At 37.0% G+C, this 23,527-nt stretch overlaps 1 protein-coding gene across 1 annotated transcript in view; it reads left to right on the plus strand.

The window, feature by feature from the left end:
• Sh3bgrl (SH3 domain binding glutamate rich protein like) overlaps positions 1 to 23,527 on the plus strand; it is a 75,432-nt gene that overhangs the window by 40,676 nt on the left and 11,229 nt on the right. Inside the window, exon 2 of the mRNA XM_034485631.3 lies at positions 15,572 to 15,757. Within this exon, the coding sequence (XP_034341522.3) occupies positions 15,572 to 15,757 (186 nt within the window). The remainder of the gene's footprint in view (positions 1 to 15,571; positions 15,758 to 23,527) is intronic.

Consider the following 23,527-nt stretch of genomic DNA (forward strand, 5'->3'; position numbering starts at 1 on the left):
TTTTAAACAAGATATACATCATGAAAAAATTAATTAGTTAAATTAGCCTCTCACACACTTGCACACACATACACACACAAAGAGAGAGAGAGAAAGAGAGAGAGAGAGAGAGAGAGAGAGAGAGAGAGAGAGAGAGAGAGAGAGAGATAGAGAACTGTGTGAGGACATGAGAAACCTAGGCCATGTCTCAAAGGGCCAAGAACAGTGTCCTTTTCCAGGACTAGTACTAGTACTGGCTTTCTGAAGGAAGTTTGGAATTGGTATTGGTTGGGGGAACAGTTTGAGATAAGGTCTGTAAGACAAAGTCAAAGAAATTATTCTAAATAAAGTCAAAGAAGATCTGTGGTGGTGGTAAGGGTGGAATGCCTGTGGTGCTGGTGGTGCTGGTGGTTTTGCTGGTGCTGGTAGTGGTATATGTAGCCAACATAAATAAAAATTAGAATAACAGTACAAAGAAGCCTGCTATGTTTTCAAACACTGAGGGAATGTCTTTACAAAGGCAGAATGTGCAACAAAAAGAAGACATTTGAACAAGACATAGCTGTTGAACTCATGAAGTTATCATAGCTTTATAGTTACCTGCACAAGACTTGCATAATATTGAGCCTATACATTTCATCATGGATAGACCAGGGAACCAGTAAGTCTTAATCCTCTCTGAGGGGATATTGGTGATTAATGTTCACTTAGAAAAAAATGTTTCATATTTTTTTGTGACATAAACACTGATAAGTTGTCCAGGGGCCCAGCACATAGCTTCCCAGCCATGCTCATAGAATCGACTCTAATTAAATTCAGTGGATCACATGCATACACAAAAGGACAGGAAAGTAGAAGAGGAATATTGTTGGGCATTTATGGTATCTTGAGAAGGGTTCCAGCAAGAGAAGGAAAGCAGACAATAGTATGGGGATAATAGTGACAGCAAATGTACTTCTCAATTCAGGCAAAATAGCTCATTTGGTATTCCATCCTCCCCATTTCTCTCAGTGTTGGGAATTGAATACATGGTAGCATGCTTGCTAGACCAGTAGTTTGCCATTGAACCCTGTTCCTAGCCCATGGTCCCCACTTTAGTTTTGAGATAAGGTCTTCCCATGTAGACCAATCTGGCCTAGAATTTGTGTTAATCCTCCTACTTTAAGCTTCCTGAGTGTTGGGATTATTGACATGCACTGTGATGCTTAGCTTCTCATCCTCTTTAAAAATCAGTTATTAGTTATAGCATACATTCATTGATATGCATCAGCCTGATTTATTTAAAGGCTCCAAAATTTAAAATTTTTTTCTTCCTGGAATCCAATTTTCAGGGAGAACTTCTGCTTCTTTATAAGGAGCCATTAATGCATTTAAAAAAATGCAGAATTTAATTTTCTTTTTTTCTCAGTAAACCATATTCACAAACAGGTATGAATGAAGCATTCTTTTCTCAGTGGTACTAGATTTCTTGGTATTAGGCATGCAGTGAATATATCTAAAATTATCCCTTCCCTTGGTTATGTGGAAGAGTGTGAGAGTCTTTTTCTGTGACTGGATATGCTAAAGAATCAGCTGAGACCAGAGACATTTGCTTTCCTGAGTAGACCATTCCGAGGAAATACATTCTCTGTCCTGAGGGAGTTGTGGCTCTCCTGTCTGTATAAAGACAAAAGGGAAAATTACTGCAATGTACAGAAAAGAACAGAATGATTGCAGCTGTTCTTTGCATGGCCAAATTTATAACATTACAAATAAACTCCATACACATGGAGTAGTTACGGCAAATATTTGTGCCTTAGCTTTTGGTAAAATTGGTTGCGTAGGGTGCTGTGAGAAAGTATAATTTCCAGGTCTGCATAAATCAGGCTTTCATGTAAATGAAGAGATGTAGTGATAAAATATGGATCTGGTCTATTCATCGTAACTGAGTACTTGTTATAGGTGAACTCTGAATATTTATAAAATCAAAAGTAATCAAGGAAAAAAAAAACCCAAACCCAAACCAAAGCACTCCTTGTATTTTTGTACTGACACCAAATTTCAGAGTCCCTGTGTCAGATGCTTTTACTTCTCATAAGGATTTTGTAGTGAAAACGGTCAGTTGTTTTTCTGTGACTAAAAAATCTTGACTAGAATGTGACTTATTTCAGCAAACCATTTTCTGAATGTGTGGAATGTGTGTCTTTATTTGGGAAATGAATGTATTCAGTGTACCCTTGGGGTGGGAGGGGTGTATTTCATAGCATACCACTAGGTAAAGAGTAAAAAAAAGTTATTTGATTATGCTAAGCTCCTAATCTTAAATTTTTGATATATATCTTAAAACCTTACTGGATTTAATGAACACCACATAATTAAAGAACTTTCCTAGGATTTTTCTGAAGCAAGAAGTACTTAAAAGTCTTCTAATAATCATAAAATGAGTTTCATGGATGATTTTATGCAATGGCACTTAAAATTTAGTTTTAGTTTCAGATGTAGACTTGAAAATAATTTAATCCTGGAGAAATGTATTTGACAACATGTATATTGAATGGGAATAACTATTTAAAATGTGATTTTCATGTATGTTTAAGTATTGATTTGTTTGGTTTGAATTCTCTTTTTTTACCATTTTCTAGCTGTGCTGGTTTTGGCAAGAGTTAAGTACTGTGCAAACTGTTTGCTCGTTAACTAACATGAACTATGCAAAGTGCTTAGTGTAATAGCAGGCATGTAAGTATTTATAAGTATTTTAGTGAAGTATAGCAAATTGAAATTTTAAATGTTAATGAAACAGAAACAGCATTTGCATATTGTATTCTCCCTGCAGAATATGGGGGTGGTGGTTACTTTGCTGGATATTGCATATAAACATGGACTGAAAAATAAAAATAAAAATTGCTAGTTCTATTTCAAGCCCTAATTTAGGTAAGAACAGTAAAGCAGGGACTCTTAAGTTAGCCTTCGCAATACTTTCTCTGTTTTTATATCAAGATCCAAATAGTTATAAGGTGTTTCCTTCATCCTACAAGGCTCTTGCCTTTGCTCTACTTTTTACAATGTGTCAGCATTAAAGCTTGCCATATTCTACAGTGAATTATTAACAAATGCTTGTCATATAGATCTTTTCGAAGACCCATACATGTTTAAGCAAACTGTATATTTGCCAGGAAACAAAGCAACATAATTTTTTAGAAACTGATGCTTATCAGGGACTCCATGTCTGTCTGTGGTTAATTATACATGTGATACTTTAGATATATTTCAACACATTTAGTATCATCAGATCACCAGGTGATGCTTTAGAATGAGTTACTTCTTTAGTGTACTTCTTAATGAAGAAAATGGAATATATTTTACTGTCTTATAAAACTAGTGCATGCATGCGTGGGCACACACACACATGCACACATACACCCATGCCAACCTCTCTCTTTTTTTTGGTATACAGATTCTTGTTGGAATATAAACAGATTTGAGTTACTGATAAAATAAGAATTAAAAGGAAAAGTTTTGTTTACATAACATTTCAGTTTTCTATACTAGGCATTGAGTCTTTCTTTCCTATTTATTATCATTAGTTTCTATGGTGTGGGGATATGAGCCCAGGGCCTAGAGCATGCTAGGCAAAGGGCTCTACCACTGAGCTACACTGCTAACCCCATGTAATGCACGTTTAATAAGGTTTCTTTTCAATAATTGCTAGTTTTTTTTTAACTCAAATGAAATTAGATTTATTTCAGCAACTCAACACTGAATGAGGATCAAAATGCCTAAGACAGAAGTGTTTATAGAGAGAATAAATGGTTTTCAGCTTGTCTAGCCTTTCAATGAGGTCATGACTCACTTTTGTCTTTTGGCAGACACAAAAGGGATTTGGTTTAGAGAGTTTAGAAAAGTTAAAGGTGTAACATCACTCACAAGAACTGATTTCCCAAATAAACAACCCTCCTCCACCAGGGACTGTTGGCTAAATGCATTGTGTCTGGAGGTATAAAGTTCAGTCTACTTCATGAATTTTGAAAGTATCCAGGATTTACAGTTTTTAATTGAATTGTTATACAAATTCACTCCCACAGGGTTTTCCCTTAAGAAGGTGGTAGAATTATAGGCTTTCATCACCCAACATAGCATTTGACTCTCAGATGAGCTTCACCTTGGAAAACCTGAAAGGCAAGAATGAGACGCTGTTTTATAGCCAAAGTATATTGTCAGTGGTAGGTGTTGGCAACAATATCCTTTGTTGATCCCTTGCTTTCACACACATCTTGTGGGTAGAGCCACTGATCTCAGTATGCTCTTATACAGAGAAATGGCATTGAAACGTGCTGTCATTATCTCCAGAGCAAAGGGCAAGTTTGCTTACTGCTCATTATAAAAGATAACAAGTCTCTTAGGCAGACTGTTTGTTCCCCTGTAGAACAGGAAAGAGGTTCAAGGAAATGCAGATGTTCTCTCAGAGTTCTGTGTTTTCTTGTAGAACCTTAAAAATTATGACAGGCTTACTTGATACCAAGTAGGTTTTCCAGTAGTACCTATTGCTGGGTATGCTGTTTGTTTTGATAGTCATTTATATAACTATGTCAATAATTACATTGCTCACAAATTTGCAAGTATAGTGCCCAGACTTCTTAGTCTTTGCATTTTTTTTCTTTTTGCATAGCAATTCACTAGCTTACTAACTTTTTGGACTACTTGAGTCTGGTGTTGTTTAACTAATTAGGCAATATGTGGCAGCTATTCTCAGCTGGACAGTTTGGAACTTGTTTTATTGGCCTTAGTGTGGGAGTACATTCTTGGTGCTCTCTGGAATGTCATCTGGGGCACTCTGTTCAGCACAGGCCTCAGATGTGTGTGTCCCTTTGCCTATAGCAAATAAATTTGTTATCATAAGAACACAGAATTTTCTGGTCTATTGAAGTAAAGTTCTTCAATTTTCTTTGTGATGACGGCACCTCACCAATTGTCAATGAGGGATGGTGGAACAATACTGTAGCTAAGGTAGTAAAAATAGTATTTGGTATTTTATTTTAGCTTTACAAAAAAGTGCTTTCTGCACAAATGAGTAGCCTTTTAAATATGAAGAATATGATAAAGATTTACCACACAGTTAAATACACACAGTTTGTGCGTATTTAGCATTTATTTTGAGAGAAAGGCCTAGGGAGAGGAGAATTACTTTGAACATACAGAATATTTTTTCTTCTTCTCTGAGACAGGATCACACATATTCCAAATTGGCTCCTGATTTGCTGTGTGGCTCTGTATGACCTTAAATGCTTGATACTCTTGCATTTACCTGAAGTGATAGGCAAACCCACTGCCAACTGATGAACATCATCTGTCCATTTATTTTGTTTGTGCATACCTTGGTGTGTGTATGTATGTGTGTGTCTATAACTAGATAAATAATAGTTTCCTAACTCAGCCAGTACAGTCTTGAAGAAGCACTAGAATAAAAAAATAGATTGTGAAACATTTATCAATATGTATTTTCCTGTGAAGATTTTTGAACAAATGAAACAAAGTAAAACAAATTGCAATATCAAATGTTTGCATAAAGTCACTTGAACTCATTTATTTTAAACAAACTCTACCCAACAATCATTTTTAGTTGGGCAGCAGCTTCTAAACTATTCCATGTAAAAAAAAATAGTGTGTAAAAAAAGTCTTTTTTTTTTTTAACTAGACAAGGTTTCTGTTATTTGCAATGTTGACCATGTGACATACAAAATCGAAAAGAAGTGCTTGCAAGTAATACCCAATTATAAAATTTACAGAGAGATTTGAGGTCTCTTGCTATTGGGGCCTTTGAGTGACTAGTAATTAGTAAATACAAATAAATAGAATTTTAAAAGTTGAGCTGAAAGTCAGACAGGCCTGGGTATGCATGAGCTTTTCCTCCTGAGGCTAAGGTGGGTTTTTTGGGAGCTTCAGATGACCTGGTTTATTGGCAATTACTAGGCTATCTAGCAAAGAATGGATGGCTAGCAAAACTTTGCCTTACAGACAAGCATAAACCCAATCAACAACAAAAATTGGATTTGGAATAGTGATCCATTTCTAGGAAGTTGATCATGATGACCAAAGATTGTAATTTGCATTTGATAGTTTTCCTCAGAGTGAGTTGTTCAAATGTCTTTGAATCTTTTTCTCTGCCTTGCCTCCCTTTTTTTCTTACTTTCTTCCATAATACCACCTTTGAAATTAAGAAACTTACTGACTTTAAATATGTTTATTATATTGGGGCAGATTTTGTTTATGGGCAGAAAATGCACTGAGACAAATGTAAAACCATTTTTCTTTCTCTTTGCAAAAACAAAGGACAGTGATTAATTTTCTTTCAATGGAAAATAATTAAGAACTGCATTTCTGAGGACTTGCATATGGCTCTGTGTGGGTATTATGGTATTATTCGTATTATTCACAGAATGGTTTGGGGAACTTTTTGAGGTTAAGACAAGGACTTCCTAACTCTTTGTTATTTCACAATATTTTCCGTTACCTCTTCTTCTCACACATGAATGTTGATGGAATTTTACTATGAACACAAGTGACAAATTGCATGGGTAAGTTTTGAGGATTGAAGTTTAGATTGATTTAGGAACTTCTGCTCCACACTTGTTTATGTGGGGAGTGGCAGTTCTTTTCCTTTTGAAGGAAATTGCCACATAATGTAGCCAATTTAAGAAAATGTAGCAATTTTAAATTGTGGCTGGATATTCTTTTTACCTGGTGATTGACTTTGAGGGTTAAGAATTAATTTTGTTACCAAACTTATAAAGCCTTTGATTAACATTTAAAAAAATTGTATAAAAGCAAAAAGGAAAAGGGGGCATGGGATGGGGGTTTTCTAGGGAGGGGAAATGGGGAAAGGGGATGGCATCTGAAATGTAAATAAAATATAAAATAAAAAAATTATTTTGTTTAACCAAAGTATTGTTTGACAATGGTTAACTTTCTGGTTGGCTTTCTCAGACTGTTATATTCTCACTTCCTTATGGACAGTCGTTTAAACAATATAACTTCTGAGCCTTGTACTTAGGAGTTTTGCTGCAGTAGAGTAATACTTTAATCTTTCAACACTTTAGAAAGAGAGTTTGGTTTCCTAGTGGTCCTTTAAACTTTTACTGGGCTTTTGTTTCTCAGAGCTTTGTGTGATATGAATGAGGAAAGTCACTAAGCTTTGTGACTGCTTAGACATTTGCCCAGCATGTCACATATCATTTGCCTTATAGTGGCTTCCTAGCAACTGCATTGATTTCTTTTAACACCATGTGTAGTTTTTTTTTGTATTGATACTGATAGCATCTTTAGAAAGGTTTCATTTAGTTGTGCATATAAACATTACTATATTTGATTCCAGAGCTTGATTTCTCATCTACATATCTTTCATTCTCATAAAACCCCAGAAGGGCTTTTTCTGTAGTACTGTGACTTTTGCACCATGGTGTCATTCATTATGTTTAGTATCTTGAGGGCAGAGATTGTTTCTTAATGTTCTTTATTTTACACACACACACACACACACACACACACACACACACACACACACACGATCTTACTTTCATTGATTTATTAGTTCCTTTACTGAATATTTATAAAATCCCTGCTGTGGATACTAAATAACATGATGAACAATATAGACAAGGTCCCAGCCATAGGAGAACTTATAATTTACAATCTAGACAAATTTCTAGCAGACAATGCAGTAGGCCCATAGCTTCTCCTATCTATAATTTTCTGTGCAACATTTCTGAGATGTGGGTATTATTATTCTTCTCAACAAACAGATAATGACTTTGAGACTCACAGGACTAATCAGCTTGCTCAGTCATACACGGTAGGTAGAAGTTCTCTGAGTTTCTCAGCCAAGCTGGATTGGTCCTGCATTGGTTTTCTGTGCTATAGAGCAGATTATTATAATGTTATCCATTTCAACATCGTTTTATTATAGTTACAGTGCCTATGGGTCAGACGTCCTGACATAATTTAGCTGTATTCTTTGTAAAACTGCAGTCAAGATGTACTGACTTCTGACTGGGAGGGTGCACTAAGGCAGAATCTACTTTCATGTTATGTGGTTGTTGAAAGAATTCCTTGAGACTGCAGGATTTGTTTACTTCACTGTAAACAAGGAGACTCCTGTGTGAGTCTTGTAGGAAGAACCTCATCTCACACAACATAACAATGACATCCTATCACCTTTGCCATATTCTCTTGAATATAAACAAGAAGTCCTACCACCCTCAAGTAAGTCTCTGGTAAGGTTTCTGAGGAAGGAACGCATTAGTGTGTGTATGTGCCAAAGATTCAATGGTGCACAGCCTTATCTCTATGACCTGCTACCATTAGGAAGGCCTTAATATATATGGTGTATTTTACTTATGAAGCAGTCATAATACTGTTTAAATTCTTGCTAGTCTTTTAAGAATATACCATTTTTTTTGCTTTTCACAGTTAGAATCACAAAAATATATCATTTTCTTGATTTTCCTCTCCATGTTATAAATATTTTCCCTTGTTGCTACACAATCATTCAGCATGTGCTTGCTTTCACTGTGCATGCAGTATTCTTTCAAGTAATTACTTCACAAACATTTACGCAAGTCTAAATGGGTAAATCTGCAGACAATTTTCAAATCTCCACTGTCAAAAAGAAACAAATAACAAACTCACCAGAATATACCACACACAATTTCTTCAGGCACATCATTCAGCTCTCTTTTGTTTATTTACTTAAAACATCTGGACCTGAAATTGCAAGATTAAGAACTATGAATACTTCCATGGCTATTAGCACACACTGGAAAAAAGCTTCTGATTTTACTTGACTTTGTCTGAATTAACACCCTTCAGCACTAGCAATATACATGATCATGCTAATAGGAACACTACGATGACTAGGACTAAAGATGATTTCTATATGTGCTCGTTAATTACCATGTTTTGCTGGAGAGGAATATGGGATATTATGATCTCTTCCTGACTGTACAACAGCTCTCAGAATCTGGTTCTACACTGTAATTGAAGAGAACATGGATTACCTTAGGACTTAGTTTTATCGAATTATGCCATATCTGGATTTTTCCCCGTGGTCACAGTGAGGTTTTCCTGTAGTGGGAAAGAGCTAGTTTCCTGAGTCATTTGAGGTCTCTATTTGCTTCTCTTAGAGGAGGTAGACTGGATGACTTATTCACATACATCATTTTGATGTTATATGCATACTCCCTGGTCACACATTTCATGATAGGCTGTCAGTAGAAGAAGAAGAAGATGACCAGCTAAAGAGACACACTTCAGTGTGGCTAATATTTGTCGTCTAGTTAGCATTAGCAAGCTTATTGCTTTTCTTATGATTCAAGAACTGATAGAGTTGATGGTTACAGCCTTCTTTTTTAAAAAAGGCATCTTGCGAGCCGCAGATTTTAGCTACCATATTTGGTTCTCGTATGCCTGCCCTGTGACTTCACATCAGCCTGTTTGAGGATTTGTGTTTTTGCTTATCCTTATTTGGGAAGGCTGCCTGGTGACTTTGTCTGACCGGAATTAGAAGCCCTGTAGCATTAGCAGGAAGTGGCTTTAGGGCACAGTTTCCTTACTGCTGGAATTTGTTACGTAAAAAGAAAGATGGGTTGGAAACATTTTGTTGCTCATAATGTTTCTTCTAAACATCCAAGTTCCTTTTATTCTATCATAACACTATTCTTTTAAAAACGATTAAAATCTATACAGAAAGCCATTGTACTGACTTCTTAATGATAGTGATTAAGGCAGGAATGTGGGGGCTGAGATGAACAGATTTATTTTCAAAAATCTTAGCATGACACCAATCTGACATTTTTTAATGGAAGATCCATAATGTTAGAATAGCACATGTACCAATTATTGAGCTTTGCTAGTTGCTACTAACAGTATGAAGTGTTTTTCTTTAAGGATACTCCTAAAGTTTTGAAAATAGCCTAGGGTGCTTGTTAACCCTTTTTTCTCTGAACAACCATTTCCTGTAGCCTGGTGTGGTCATAAGCCACTGGCACTTTTGTGGAAGCTTGTCATAATGCTCTTCTTTTTACACTTGCATTTGTCCATGTACATGAAAGGTTTCACATAGAAATACCTTAATGTACAGGCAGTATAATTCATATGACAGCCATTTCCTGTACAAATCTGTAGCTACACTAGCCACTAACACTGTGCTCTAAAATTCTTGAGTTGCAGCGTGGTGGTGAATGCCTGTCATGCTAGGACTTAGGACGCTGAAGCAAGAGGATTATAAGTTGGAGGTCATCGTGGACCGTGTAATGAGACCCAATCTCAAAAAAAAAAATGTTTAAGGGATAGGAATGTGATTCAGTGACAGAATACTGATTGCTTATGGTACATGAGGCCTTGAGCTTGACCTTCAGCACTCCGAAACAAGAGCAACAGTAACAAAAATCTTAAAGGGATGGGAAAAATGTTGTAATTACATTACATTCGCAAAACTAAACAAAAAAACGATACCAAAAAAAAAAAATAATAATCTCCAGGTTTTCTTGTCGTTACTTTAGACCAGGCTTTGAAATGAAGACTGATACAAAAATTATTATGAGCCACATCTGCGCCCAAGAGAGCTTCAGTAAGTCAACAGATGATCTAATTAGCAGGAGGCATCAAGCATGGCAGTACATTATTTGTTATTCTGTATACTTAGTTGTTAAATGGTGATTTTTACTCTGGCAGAGATTGGACAAATAAGTAATTTGGAACAAGGCCCCTAATCCATCTGAGCATTAGTTTCTTTCTCAGAGTGTCTGGAATGAAAATAATAGCAGCTGCTTCAGAAGATTATAGTGAGAATAAAATAAAATAAACATGCAAAGAGCTTATCACAGTGCCTGGTTCATAGGACATGCTTTATAAATAATAATTATCACATTATATTTTACAACAAGATCACACATGGTGTAATGCTAAAGGGACCTGATGCATATAGCCTATTGTTAGCCAATTCAGCATATCTATTCTTTTTCATTATTATTCTAGCCTTAATTCATCTACTTGCCTGCAGCAGAATTATGCCAGACTTTGATTAAGGGCTGATTTAGATCTAGTGATTTAAAATCATGGATTAGTTTAGAATTTATATTTTATAATTTATAAATTCTTTCAGATCATAAAACTGCTACTGTTATTTTTAATGTATAGAATCCTTGAGGCCTAGATTGTATTGAAGAGTTACATTTTCAATGAACTGATAACCCCATAACATTATCGGATAGAGTCAAATACTGAGCCTTTTCTACCAGTAGAGAATCCTGAGTTAGAAGTGGCTATTTCAGATGTCCTTTTTTTGTTTTTTTTGTTTTTAAATGCTATAGAAATTTGTTCATTTGTGCACAAACTCATTTGGAAAATAAGATAAAACCATACTTTGTTACATAGAATTCACAATTAAGTTCTATAACAAGAACACATAAAAAATATTGCCTTGAAAATAGTGTCTCTCAGTATGCTGCCCAGGCTCATGTGATTGTCATCCTCTCTCAAGGACCTGGAAATACATGTGCATGCCACTATGCCAGGGAGTATTACTTCTAATAAGATTTTATCAATTTTGTATAGATTGCTTTGTATATTGTGTGTGTGTGTGTGTGTGTGTGTGTTTGTGTGTGTATGCCAGAGGATAACTTGTGGAGCTTGATTTTTCTTTCTCTGCTATGTGGACTGAGAATCAAACTCACGTTGTCTGGCTTGACTGCAGGTGTCTACCCAGTGAGCATATTGCTGGACTAAGAATTTCTTAAAGAAATAAACAAAAGGTAAAATGAAAGAAGATGGGCAAATATAGTGAAATAATGTAAGATTTGCTGTTAAAGAATATCTAAATTTGAATTTTAGTCTTGTCATGTTTTGGTTTTGTGAATTTGGGTATTTTGGTAATCTAATCCATAACATGAAAATCAGGCTGGGCGGTGGTGGCGCACGCCTTTAATCCCAGCACTTGGAAGGCAGAGGCAGGCGGATTTCTGAGTTCGAGGCCAGCCTGGTCTACAGAGTGAGTTCCAGGACAGCCAGGGCTACACAGAGAAACCCTGTCTTGAAAATCAAAAAAAAAAAAAAAAAAAAAAAAAAAAAAAGAAAAAGAAAAAAAGAAAGAAAAAAAGAAGAAAAAAAGAAAGAAAATCAGGATACCTACACTAACTATAATGTTAGTTAATCAACTTTCTCTTCATTGCCTTCCATTTTTAGTGATAACTAATATTGGTATGAATAAGAAGCCTAATTTGTTTCTCAGCAATTTACCTATTTTTTTTTACTTATCTATGTGCATGGGTCTTTTGACTGCATCTGTGTGTGCACAATGTGACTGCTTGGTGGCTGTGAGCTACTGTGTGTGTGTGTGTGTGTGTGTGTGTGTGTGTGTGTGTGTGTGTGTGTGAATGTGTGTGAATGTGTGAATGCATGTGTGGGAAGTGAACTTGGGACCCCTGTAAGAGCAGCAAGTGGTTTTAACTGCTGACCCAGCTCTCTACCTCCTTCCAGTCTTTTAAAAAATAGCTGCAATTAGAAATCTGGTAAATTTGGAAAGAACAGCAATGAACACTTTCTGAGAGCCCAAAGTTTCTCTCTAATTCAGGTGAACTCACAGCTTTTATGTTATTAATTAATTAATTAATTAATCTATCTATTTTTTCTTAGACAAGCAGTCTCCCTGTTATGGAACATGTTAACATTTAGGAACTTTATAGAACTCTGGTTATGTATAAAGGTACAAAGTTTTCATCAGCTTTGTTCTAGTATCCACAAGGGTTATTTTAGAAAATGTAAGGATGGAGGAAAATCTGTATGCAAACACTGATTATTTCTGGGTACAAGAAATCTTGCTAGAAGGATGCATGTGGGACTAAAAGGAATGCAATTTAAGTACCAATCACTCTAATACTTCACATGTTTAGTCCAAGGATTTTTAAAAAAGATATGTTTCCAAATAAAAATTGAATTATGACTTCTGGAGCTTTGTGGGACTCTGGTTCTGCTCCCATCAGTTGCTGGATCAAGTTTCTCTGATCTCTCTGAAGACAGTTATGCTAGGCTCTAGTCCCAGAACACTCTACAAGCAGGACAAACTGTATATAGGTCGAAGGTTCTGTGGCCTCTGCAGGTTGCAAGTTATGCAGTTGGTTTGGTGTCTCAATCCCTCCACTTGAGGCCTTGCCTGGTTACAGAAGATGGCCAGTTCAAGTGTTTCCCATTACTAGGAGACTTTCCTAGGGTTACTCTTGTACATTCCATGGAGTTTCCATTGCACTGGGTTTCTATCTCACTCTGGCATACCCTCCACTTCCAGTCACTTCTCCTGGTATTTTCTCCCTCTCCCCAACCCAGTCCTTCCTGTTTCCAACCCCACCTGCCCCCCAGACCACCCTGGAAAGCTATTTTGTTTCCCCTTCCCAGGAAGATCCTTGTGCACCCTCTTCAGCCCTCCTCATTACTTAGCCTCTTTGGATCTGTAGACCGTAGCATGATTGTCTTTTTTGCTTTACAACTGATATCCACTTATAAGTGATATAAGGGACACCCTGAGATCATGGGGCACTGAATCAACTGACTAGGACTCAAGGGAGCTCTCAGACATTAGGGATCCTGTAGGGATCTGACCTAGGTTCTCTGCATATATACATATATATATATATATATATATATATATATATATATATATATTCAGTGTTCTTGTAGGAATCTTAACAGTAGGAATGGGAGCTGTCCCTGACTCTTTTGCCTACTTGTGGGAACCTTTCTCTTCTACTGGGTTGCCTTGTCCAGCCTTGATGTGATGGTATGTGCCCAGTCTTATTGTAGCTTGTTATGCTGTGTTTGGTTGATTTCCCTGGGGGTGGGGGGGGCTTGCTCTTTTCTGAGGGAAAGTAGAGGACAGTGGATCTGGGGGAGAGACAAGGGGGAGGGGATGGAGGGGAAACTGTGGTGTGGATGTAATATATAAGAAAAGAATACAAATACAGTATTTCTATATGAGAAAGTCACCCTATTTATCCCCATAGATGGATGTATATTATTTTTCAACAATCTCTCATATGTTGCTGTTTCTTAAATTTCCTAGAATCTCTAACTAAGAAGTACTGTCAGATTTTCACTATGAAGTTGAATTTTTATAGCGAATACTTTGCTCAAGTGTAGGCTGGGCTTACTGACTCATAAACACACATTGTGGAGAAGGGAAAAGTAGGGAAGAAACCTAACTCATACCCCATTTACCAAGTAATCCAGGTTAATGTCGCCCTAGTGAGTTAGGTCTCTATCAGCTGTTCTCTGGTGTGATAAAATGAGAAAGTTGTTTATCTTTTCTACCCTTTTCCCCCAAATTCATAATCCTAGTCTAATCATAAGAGAAAAACTAGATAAGTCTGACTTGAGAGGCATTACCATATATCTGACCAGTACACTTCAAAATTGCCAAGATCATGGAGAAAAGGGGTCTGAGGAACTCACACACCAGAAGAAACTAAGGAGACATGATGACTAAATATCTCAAGGGGACTACTTCTTTATAATATATTTTACTTTGTTTTGTTTTAAATGTTTCTGCCTTATGTGTCCTTTGAGTGTGACTCCATTAACAAAAAGCTTATTTTCTTACATGTTTTCTATATAGTTCAGGTACGTTATGAAGAGGCTTTAACCATAATTGCATGAACATAGGTATATGAAATCAGGTTTTCAAATAAATGCATTTCATAGGAAGATCCTAGGAAGTATTAACTTTATTATTACCAAAGCTCTCTGATCTTGATGTGATCGGGAGACAAGTATGTATTCTAATAATAATTTAATGAGGTAGCATCGACATGTGAAAGGTGTCCCAACTATGCATATTATGAGCTAATGAGTAATATAGGTTATATTGCAAACTTGGTATACAGACAGGCTTAGCTCTTTCACATTATAGATTTTGGTTTGAACTGTAAAAAGAGGAGACATTGCTACTGATTAAGATGCTTAATTAACCATAATTTTTACAGTTCATAATATGAATGAACTAGAATTCTATCAGCATCATTAGATACTGAGCTTTTAGTGCAAACTGAGAATTAGATAAAAAGGACCTCAGGCTCTTCACTTGTGAGACATTATCAACAAGACAGTAATGAGGGAAAAAACATATCTTCTGTACTCCAGGTTTGATCTATGTGTAAATTCATGTTTGCTGGCTCATAAGCACTTAATTTGTTAAAAAATAAAAACCTTTTGTCTAGGAGCTTGGATTTTGGTTTCTATCACTAGAATTTAATGGTAAATTATTTGACCTCCTAGAAAAGAACTTCTTAATTTAAAGAAAGCTTGGTCATTTTTATTTCTGAGATTGTAATTGATATTTCTTTCTTCCTTCCCTGTTCTCTCTCCAAACACTCCTATGCACAGCCTCCTCTACTTTCCTTCAAAGTCATGGCCTCTTTTTCCCATCAGTTGTTATGACATGCCTGTGTGTATTTGAATAAACATATATTCCTAAATAAAACCTGTTGAGTTCAAACAAAGAAGAAGGAAAGGAAGACCAATAAATGCTATCTGCTTAACAATATTGTCCCTGCCCCCTCCTCTTGACTCCTAGATTAAGAAGAAACAGCAAGATGTGCTTGGTTTCCTAGAAGCCAACAAAATAGGATTTGAAGAAAAGGATATTGCAGCTAATGAAGAGAATCGGAAGTGGATGAGAGAAAATGTGCCTGAAGACAGTCGACCAGCCACAGGGTACCCCCTGCCACCTCAGATTTTCAATGAAAGCCAGTACCGTGGGGTAAGGAAGCAATTTAAATTCTTACTGAAATGGATTGTCTCAAATGAACTTACACCTTTCATCTTCATCTTCACCTCCAAGCCTATGTGCAGTCATTTCTTCTGTACAGTTATTTGCCTTCTGCATTCATCCTAAGCAGCTACATAGTATTTTGCTCTCTAGGAACAACATTCAAATGAACAAACAAAACATGTGAATGTATAAGGGCAGACACTGGACATACCATTGGCTTTGTTTCTTTCTTTTGGTTTCAACCACATCAACACAGATAACTGTGCCTGATTGTTAGCTGTCCTCTGGACTCTCTCACAGCCCTTTCCTGCCCCCTCAAATGTAGTTTTGCCACTGGAAGGTCCTCTGCTGTGGGACTTCCTCTTTGATGAGCAGTCCTGTTCTCCCCTCTTTCTCAATCTCGCTGTTATTTTTGAGACAGCTGAGACTGCCTCAGATTCTGATGTTGCTGCGATGAACCTGTACTACTGATCCTCCTACCTTAGTCTCTGATTGCTGGCATTACAGAGGCTTTCCACTACACCAGGCTTAGAATAAATTTTTTTCAGGGGCACTTCTATATCATTGGCTTATATAAGACTGAAGAGGATATCTTAGAGAACCTCTTTTGCTAATTATTACTATCTAGGAGAAAGGTATGACCAAAATGGGAAAATTCATTGTTGTAATTTTTCTGTCAATGAATTTTCAGTTCTGTTTCAGATTTCATGAGTTATTGAATATAGGACCAATGTGTAAATTTTATCTTAAGATAGGTGAAGGCTCTTAGGCTGTTCTTTTTAATTTTCTGCAAATCATTGAATCTCAGCAACTAGAAAGAGCTGTAAAGGCCAGTGAGTACATGGCATGCACACACACACACACACACACACACACACACACAGAGAGAGAGAGAGAGAGAGAGAGAGAGAGAGAGAGAGAGAGAGAGAGAGAGAGAGAGACAGAGAGGGGGAGAGAGAGAGAGAGAGAGAGAGAGAGAGAGAGAGAGAGAGAGAGAGCGAGAGCATGAATTCAAGGGGATGCATGGAAAGGAGAAAAACAATGTAATTATATTTTAATTAAAAATAAAACAATTTAATAAAGTAAGATAATATATGATTTTGACTGTTCATTTTAAAACTGTTACCTTTTAGAGGCATAGAAGTCAGAACATATTTGTATTTTACTATGTGATGTTTTGATCCAAGTTATGTTCACACCACAAAAAGGATAAGCACCTCTTCTTTCTCCAACCTTTTGCCGGCCTTTCCTTTCTCTGTTTTGTTTTCTGTTTTTGTTTTGTTTTTGGTGTTGGTCACTTTCAAGATCCTCATAGTTTTTGGAAAATATCAAACACATTATTGCTGTCTCCTTTTTTATTGGATATTTTATTTATTTACATTTCAAATGTTATCCCCTTTCCCCATTCCCCCCCACCCTCCAGACACTTCAGGGGAATGGATTACCTTATAGAAAAAGAAAGTCAAGTCATCTCTAAGAATTATAAAGATGGAAATGAAACATCAAGAGGTGAAACTCAGTAAACCAAACACATAACTGTTACTGGAAAAGGAAGAAATTTCCTATTTGGTGCTACTTTGTGCCTAAGAGACTTAGGAATTTAATGACAATGAAAGTTAAGATTTTGATTTTATAAGCTCTCAGACAGAAAAACATGTGGCAGTCATTTGCAGAAAACTTACATGACAGTGATGTGTACTTTGTACATTACAGTAACTTGCATGCTATTCCAGAGTATCACATGGCTTGGCTAGCAACCTCTTACTATTGCTAATCTCTGGATTTTCTTACTATGTCCTGCTTGGCTTTTTCTAAACTCTGAAATATTAAGTAATTAGCTTTCCACATTAATTTGCTTCTACTTATCTGAGGATGACCCAACCTTGGTACTACTGGCACCTCAGAAGGACAAATGTTTGTTTGTAGAGATCCCCTGTATATTGCTGGCTCTTTCACAAGAACATTGGCTTCTACCTATGTAATGGCAATAGCACTCTCTGTTTTGAACAATGTAAAATGCTTCTCCTATGTGGAAATTATGTCCTACTGAATGCCACTGGACTGTGGCACGGGATCTTATGACGAGACAATGAGCAAGACTACCTATATATATGAAACTACCTATATATATGAAACATTCTACCTATATATATGAAACTCTACTATTGAAAATATAAAATTATAAGAAGTATTCTTGTTCTGAAAGATGTGTACATTCTTGATTAATGATATTGGAATTCCAGCAATGCACATTAATTTTCTTTACTTTTTTCTCCTTTAAGAGAATTTGTTCAGAACACAAACTGCCTTGCTTACTATTGCATATTTAACATCAAGAACATTGCTTATGCTAGGCATGGGGTATATGCCTGCAGTCCCAAGTCATTTGGGAGATAGAGTCCAGAAGATCAGACTTTGAACCCACCCTGGATTACATATTAAGACCATTTCTCAAAATAAAATAATAGTGACAACAAATGGCATTTAGTCTATATAATTACATACTTATTATTAAATATTTGTGGAATAATTGAATTGACCTTGTTTAATTAAGGAAAAATATGTTCTTTTTCCCCTTAGATTCATAAGGATATTTTTTCTGTGTCTGGAACCAAGACAGCTAGATCCCTTACATGGTATTATATTACCAGATTTTTATAAAAATGAAGAATTGCTTTATTTCACATGAATCTAAAGACCTATATAGTTTGTTTTTATTAGTTTTTTGATAAAAAATCCTCTCCTATATGGCTTCTGTGGTTTTTTTTCCTTTAGCGACAGGGTCTCTAAGATTTCTCTTTGTAGTTCAGGGTGACCTAGAAGGGGCTTTATGCCCTTGGCTGACCTAGGCTGATTATGCTTTTGCCTGTCAAGTGCTAGGATTGTAATGTGCTACAATGCCTGGTATACTGGATTCTTTTGAATTTTATAATTTGCTTCCTTACTACTTGTTAAATGTAGATAGTATATATGTGTCTTTAAATCTTGAATAACTTACCAATTTCAGTATAGAACTGATATCAGAATCCAGCCAGTTTTGCTTTTGGCTAAGGAACCCCAAAACATATGTTGTTGATACCAGTAATCTATTCTCTGCTTTTATAAGCTTGATTTGCTCAAATTTCACATGTGAGTAAGAACAAAAATAAGTGTATATCAACAGATAAATAACTATATTGAAAAAAAAGGCATGACATTTACAAGAAACTAGATGGAACTAGTGATTCTATTGAAATTTTTTTTCATACAAAATATTTGATCACATATTTCTTTCCCTCAGCTCCTTCTAGATAATAGCCCTTTCACACTTACCAGACTCTAGACCTTCTCTTTGACTCTTTAGAAAAAAACAAGTAAATAAATGAATAGATTAAGAGCACTAGAAATACACACACACACATACACACACTCCATAAAAACACAAAACCAGAAACTATAATATACAAGCAAAAGATTAGTGAACTAAAAGAAAAAAAATGTCCAAAAGGGCTAGGCTTGGTGGCATGCAACTTTAATCCCAGCACTTGGGAAGCAGAGGCAGGTGGATTTTTATGAGTTTGAGGTCAGCCTGGTCTATAAAGCAAGTACAGGACAGCCAGAGCTCTGTTACGCAGAGAAACCCTGTCTCAAAAAAGTGTTCAAAGTATGATAAAAAAAAATATCTCTATAAACACCACCAAGTTCATTTTGTCTTGGCCATATACTTTTGGGCATAAGTACCTGTAAATGTGGTTTATATACCCAGTGAAACAGTACTGGAGAGAACTAGTTTTTGCATTGTGAGCCTTTGTCAGTTGGTTATATCTACTGGGTTAGGGATGGAAGCATGTCTCCACTTTTCCTCACCATGATGGGACCAAATCTGGCTTAGACCTGTTTAGGCATTGTGCTTGCTGTGTCATTATCTGTGATTATACCAATTTGTGTCAGTAAGCTATAAGATAGACCTAATACCCAGTCCATCCTTTTGTTGACTAACCAGAACCTCCTAGCTAAAAGACTTAGTTCTGAACCTGGCTTTTTTCTTGGCTTTAAAATGAATGTCAGCTGAAAACCATCCTCTCAAATCTTTTTTCTCAAAGTAAATAGCCAGGATTGGCTATGAGACTATAAGTTTTCAATCCCCTAAGAAATCCAGAATGACTGACTGAGTTAACTGAAATTATGGGAAGCACAAAGCATAGCTTCTAAAATCTTGCCAATTTATAGAGGCTGTTGAACACCTGGAAAGCCCGTATACTACCGAACTTTGGAGCATCAAATCTTCAGCCTTCTGGCCCAGAATCATCTGACAGACCTTAGTGATGCAGAATTATTAAGGGCTGATTACTCTGTCTTGGCAGATATAAGCAGTCAACTATTCTGCAAGTGTGTCCTTTTCTGGACAGTAATTTGTCTGTAGATGGAAAGAGGCAATTCTTGCCAAGTGGCTGTATCACCACAACTGGAATAACTCCAAAGATGCTCAATTTCTTCTTAGAATCCAAGACAGGAAGTTGTCAGGAGCAGACAGGTCTCTAACCAAAATGAACATTAATACAGAAATGTTTGTAACGTCAATTCTGTGGACTTCTGACGGTTTGAAAACCAACTATCCATGTAAGGCAATCTGGACTGTTTCTGTTAACTCCTCTCTGCTATTTCTAAATAAAATATAGAAAACACCCTAACAATAAACTCAGAGCCATGAATTTGCTATAGGCCCTTAACTCACAGACTAACCATCTCAAATCAGTTAGAAAAGTTAAAGAAGGACTGGGTCTAAGCTTTGTATTTCTAAATGTGTTATATAAGCACAATGTCTATGAGAGTAACAATATTAATCTCACTTTTGTATCAATAAGAAGCTCGTACCAATGTATACCTTAAATTTGAAATCAAAGTAAATTTTGTACCATTTAAGAAATCATAACTTCATCTTAATAACAATTATACAGATTTCTACCAATAGGTTATGGCTATGCAATAAATCCTAGCTAATCCTCCCTGTTTCAATAAAACCACTACTTTTCCCTAGAAAGACAGCCCAATATTAACCACCTAAGTCCACAAGCCCAGATAATAGGGGCGCTGACTCTTCATTAACTTCTTCAAGCCGATTATGGGCGTTGAGATATTAGAAGAGGGGCAGTGGGGAGAGTAAATTGATAAACCTCTGACACTGTGTCTTCACTGCATCCAGCTGGAATTCCAGAACATCAGAGGTTCGAGCAGGTCTGCTCAGCTCGCTTGATGAGTAGATACACCGAGACTGTGTATTCTGCAATATACAATTCTCAAAACAAATTTTAGTATCAAGATAATTTTTTTGTTTGAATTCTGGAATCTATTCTTCTGGCGGCCTGCCTCTGTCATGTCTAATCCATATAATTTTGGGAGTGTCTATGAGGGTATCCTCCCACCATCCTCTCATTCCAACCTCCCTGCTCTCGAATTCCCCAACACTAGGGAATCCAAACTTTCAAGCACCAAGGCCCTCCACTTCCACTGATGCCTAACCCCTTACCCCATCTCCACTCCTCCAATTAATTTGAGGGTGTGCTCCAACCATCCTCCCATTCTAGCCTCCCTGCTCTCAAAATTCCCCAACACTAGGGAATCCAAACTTTCAGGCACCAAAGCCATCCACTTCCACTGATGCTGACAAGGCCACTCTCAGCTACTTATACATGTGGAGCCATGAGTCCCTCCCTTTGTGTTCTCGGGCTGGAGATTTTAGAATGGCTACTCCAGCTTGTTTCTTAGGACCATATGTTTGAAAAATTATTTTCCAGGCTTTTACTCTAACGTAGAGTCTGTCTTTGTCACTGAGATGGGTTTCCTGTATGCAGTAAAATGCTGGGTCCTGTTTATGTATCCAGTCCATTAGCCTATGTCTTTTAATTGGGGAATTGAGTCCATTGATGTTAAGAGGTATTAAGGAACAGTGATTGTTGCTTCCTGTTATTTTTGTTATTAGAGGTGAAATTATCTTTGTGTGTCTATCTTCTTTTGGATTTTTTGGAAGAGGATTACTTTCTTGCTTTTTCTAGGGTATAATTTTTCTCCTTGTATTGGAACTTTCCTGCTATTATCCTTTGTAATGCTGGGTTTGTGGAAAGATATTGTGTAGATTTGGTTTTGTCATGGAATATCTTGGTTTCTCCATCTATGGTAATTGAGAGTTATGCTGGATATAGTAGCCTGGGCTGGCATTTGTGTTCTCTTAGGGTCTGTCTGACATCTGTACAACATCTTCTAGCTTTTGTAGTATCTGGTGAGAAGTCTGGTGTAATTCTGATAGGTCTGCCTTTATATGTTACTTGGCCTTTTTTCCCTTACTGCAGTTAATATTCTTTCTTTCTTTGTTTTGTGCATTTGGTGTTTTGATTATTATGTGACAGGAGGTTTTTCTTTTCTGGTCTAGTCTATTTAGTGTTCTATAGGCTTATCGTACGTTTATGGGCATCTTGTTCTTTAGATTAGGGAACTTTTCTTCTATAATTTTGTTGAAGATATTTATTGGCCCTTTAAGTTGGGAATCTTCACTCTCATCTATACCTATTATCCTTAAGTTTGGTCTTCTCATTGTGTCCTGGATTTCCTGGATGTTTTGTGTTAAGAACTTTTTGCATTTTGTGTTTTCTTTGACAGTTGTGTCAATGTTTTTCTATGTTATCTTCTGCACCTGAGATTCTCTCTTCTATCTCTTGTATTCTGTTGGTGATGCTTATGTCTGTGACTCCTGATTTCTTTCCTGGGTTTTCTATCTGGAGGGTAATCTTCTTTTGTGATTTCTTTATTGTTTCTACTTCCATTTTTATGTCCTGGATGGTTTGCTTCAGTTCCTTCACCTGTTTGGTTGTGTTCTCTTGTAATTTCTTAAGGTATTTTTGTGTTTCCTTCCTTTTTAAGGGCTTCTACCTGTTTACCTGTGTTCTCCTCAAATTCTTTGGGAGTGTTATTTATGTCCTTCTTAAAGTCCTCTATCATCATCATTAGAAATGATTTTAAACCTGAATCTTGCTTTCCTAGTGATATGGGGAATTCAGGACTTTCCTGTGTGGGAAAACTAAGTTATAATGATTCCAAGTACCCTGAGTTGCTGATGCTTATGTTCTTGAGCTTACCTTTTGCCATGTGGATCTCCTTAGTGCTACCTGCCCTGCCTCTGACTGGAGCCTGTCTTTCCTATTATTTTGGTTATATTAGAACTGTGTGGGGAAGGTGTTACTACTGGGGTTAGAGCTAGGGCCCAAAAGCTGCTCAGTGCTCAGGCTCAGACAGGAAGGAACCACTGCTCCAGGCCAGGAGTGAATTCCTGGTTCCTAGTGGGTCCCAGTTACTCCCTTTTTGGGGTGGGCGTTGCTGTCTCTTTACCTAAGGTACTACCTGGGTTAGAGCTCCTGGGAGGCCTGCTTCCTTTGGGTTCTGTGAGATTGGGGGCAGAGGTGCTGCCTGGAATCTGCTCAGTGCTTGGGCCCAGACCAGAAGGAACCAGTATTCTGGGCCAGGAGTGACTTCCTGGGTCCTAGTGGGTCCCAGTTACTCCCTGTTTGGGGCAGACATTGCTGTCTCCTTACCTAAGATACTGCCTGGATTAGAGCTCCTGGGAGGCCTGCTTCCTCTGGGTTCTGTGAGATTGCTGGCAGAGCTGCAGCCTGGAATCTGCTCAGTGCTCAGGCCCAGGCTGGAAGTTCTCTGGGCCAGAAGTGACTTCCTGGGTCCTAGGGGGTCCCAGTTACTCCGTGTATTTGGGGTGGGTGTTGCTGTCTTCTT

Source organism: Arvicanthis niloticus, chromosome X, assembly GCF_011762505.2.
Source record: "Arvicanthis niloticus isolate mArvNil1 chromosome X, mArvNil1.pat.X, whole genome shotgun sequence".
Classification (NCBI taxonomy): Eukaryota; Metazoa; Chordata; class Mammalia; order Rodentia; family Muridae; genus Arvicanthis; species Arvicanthis niloticus.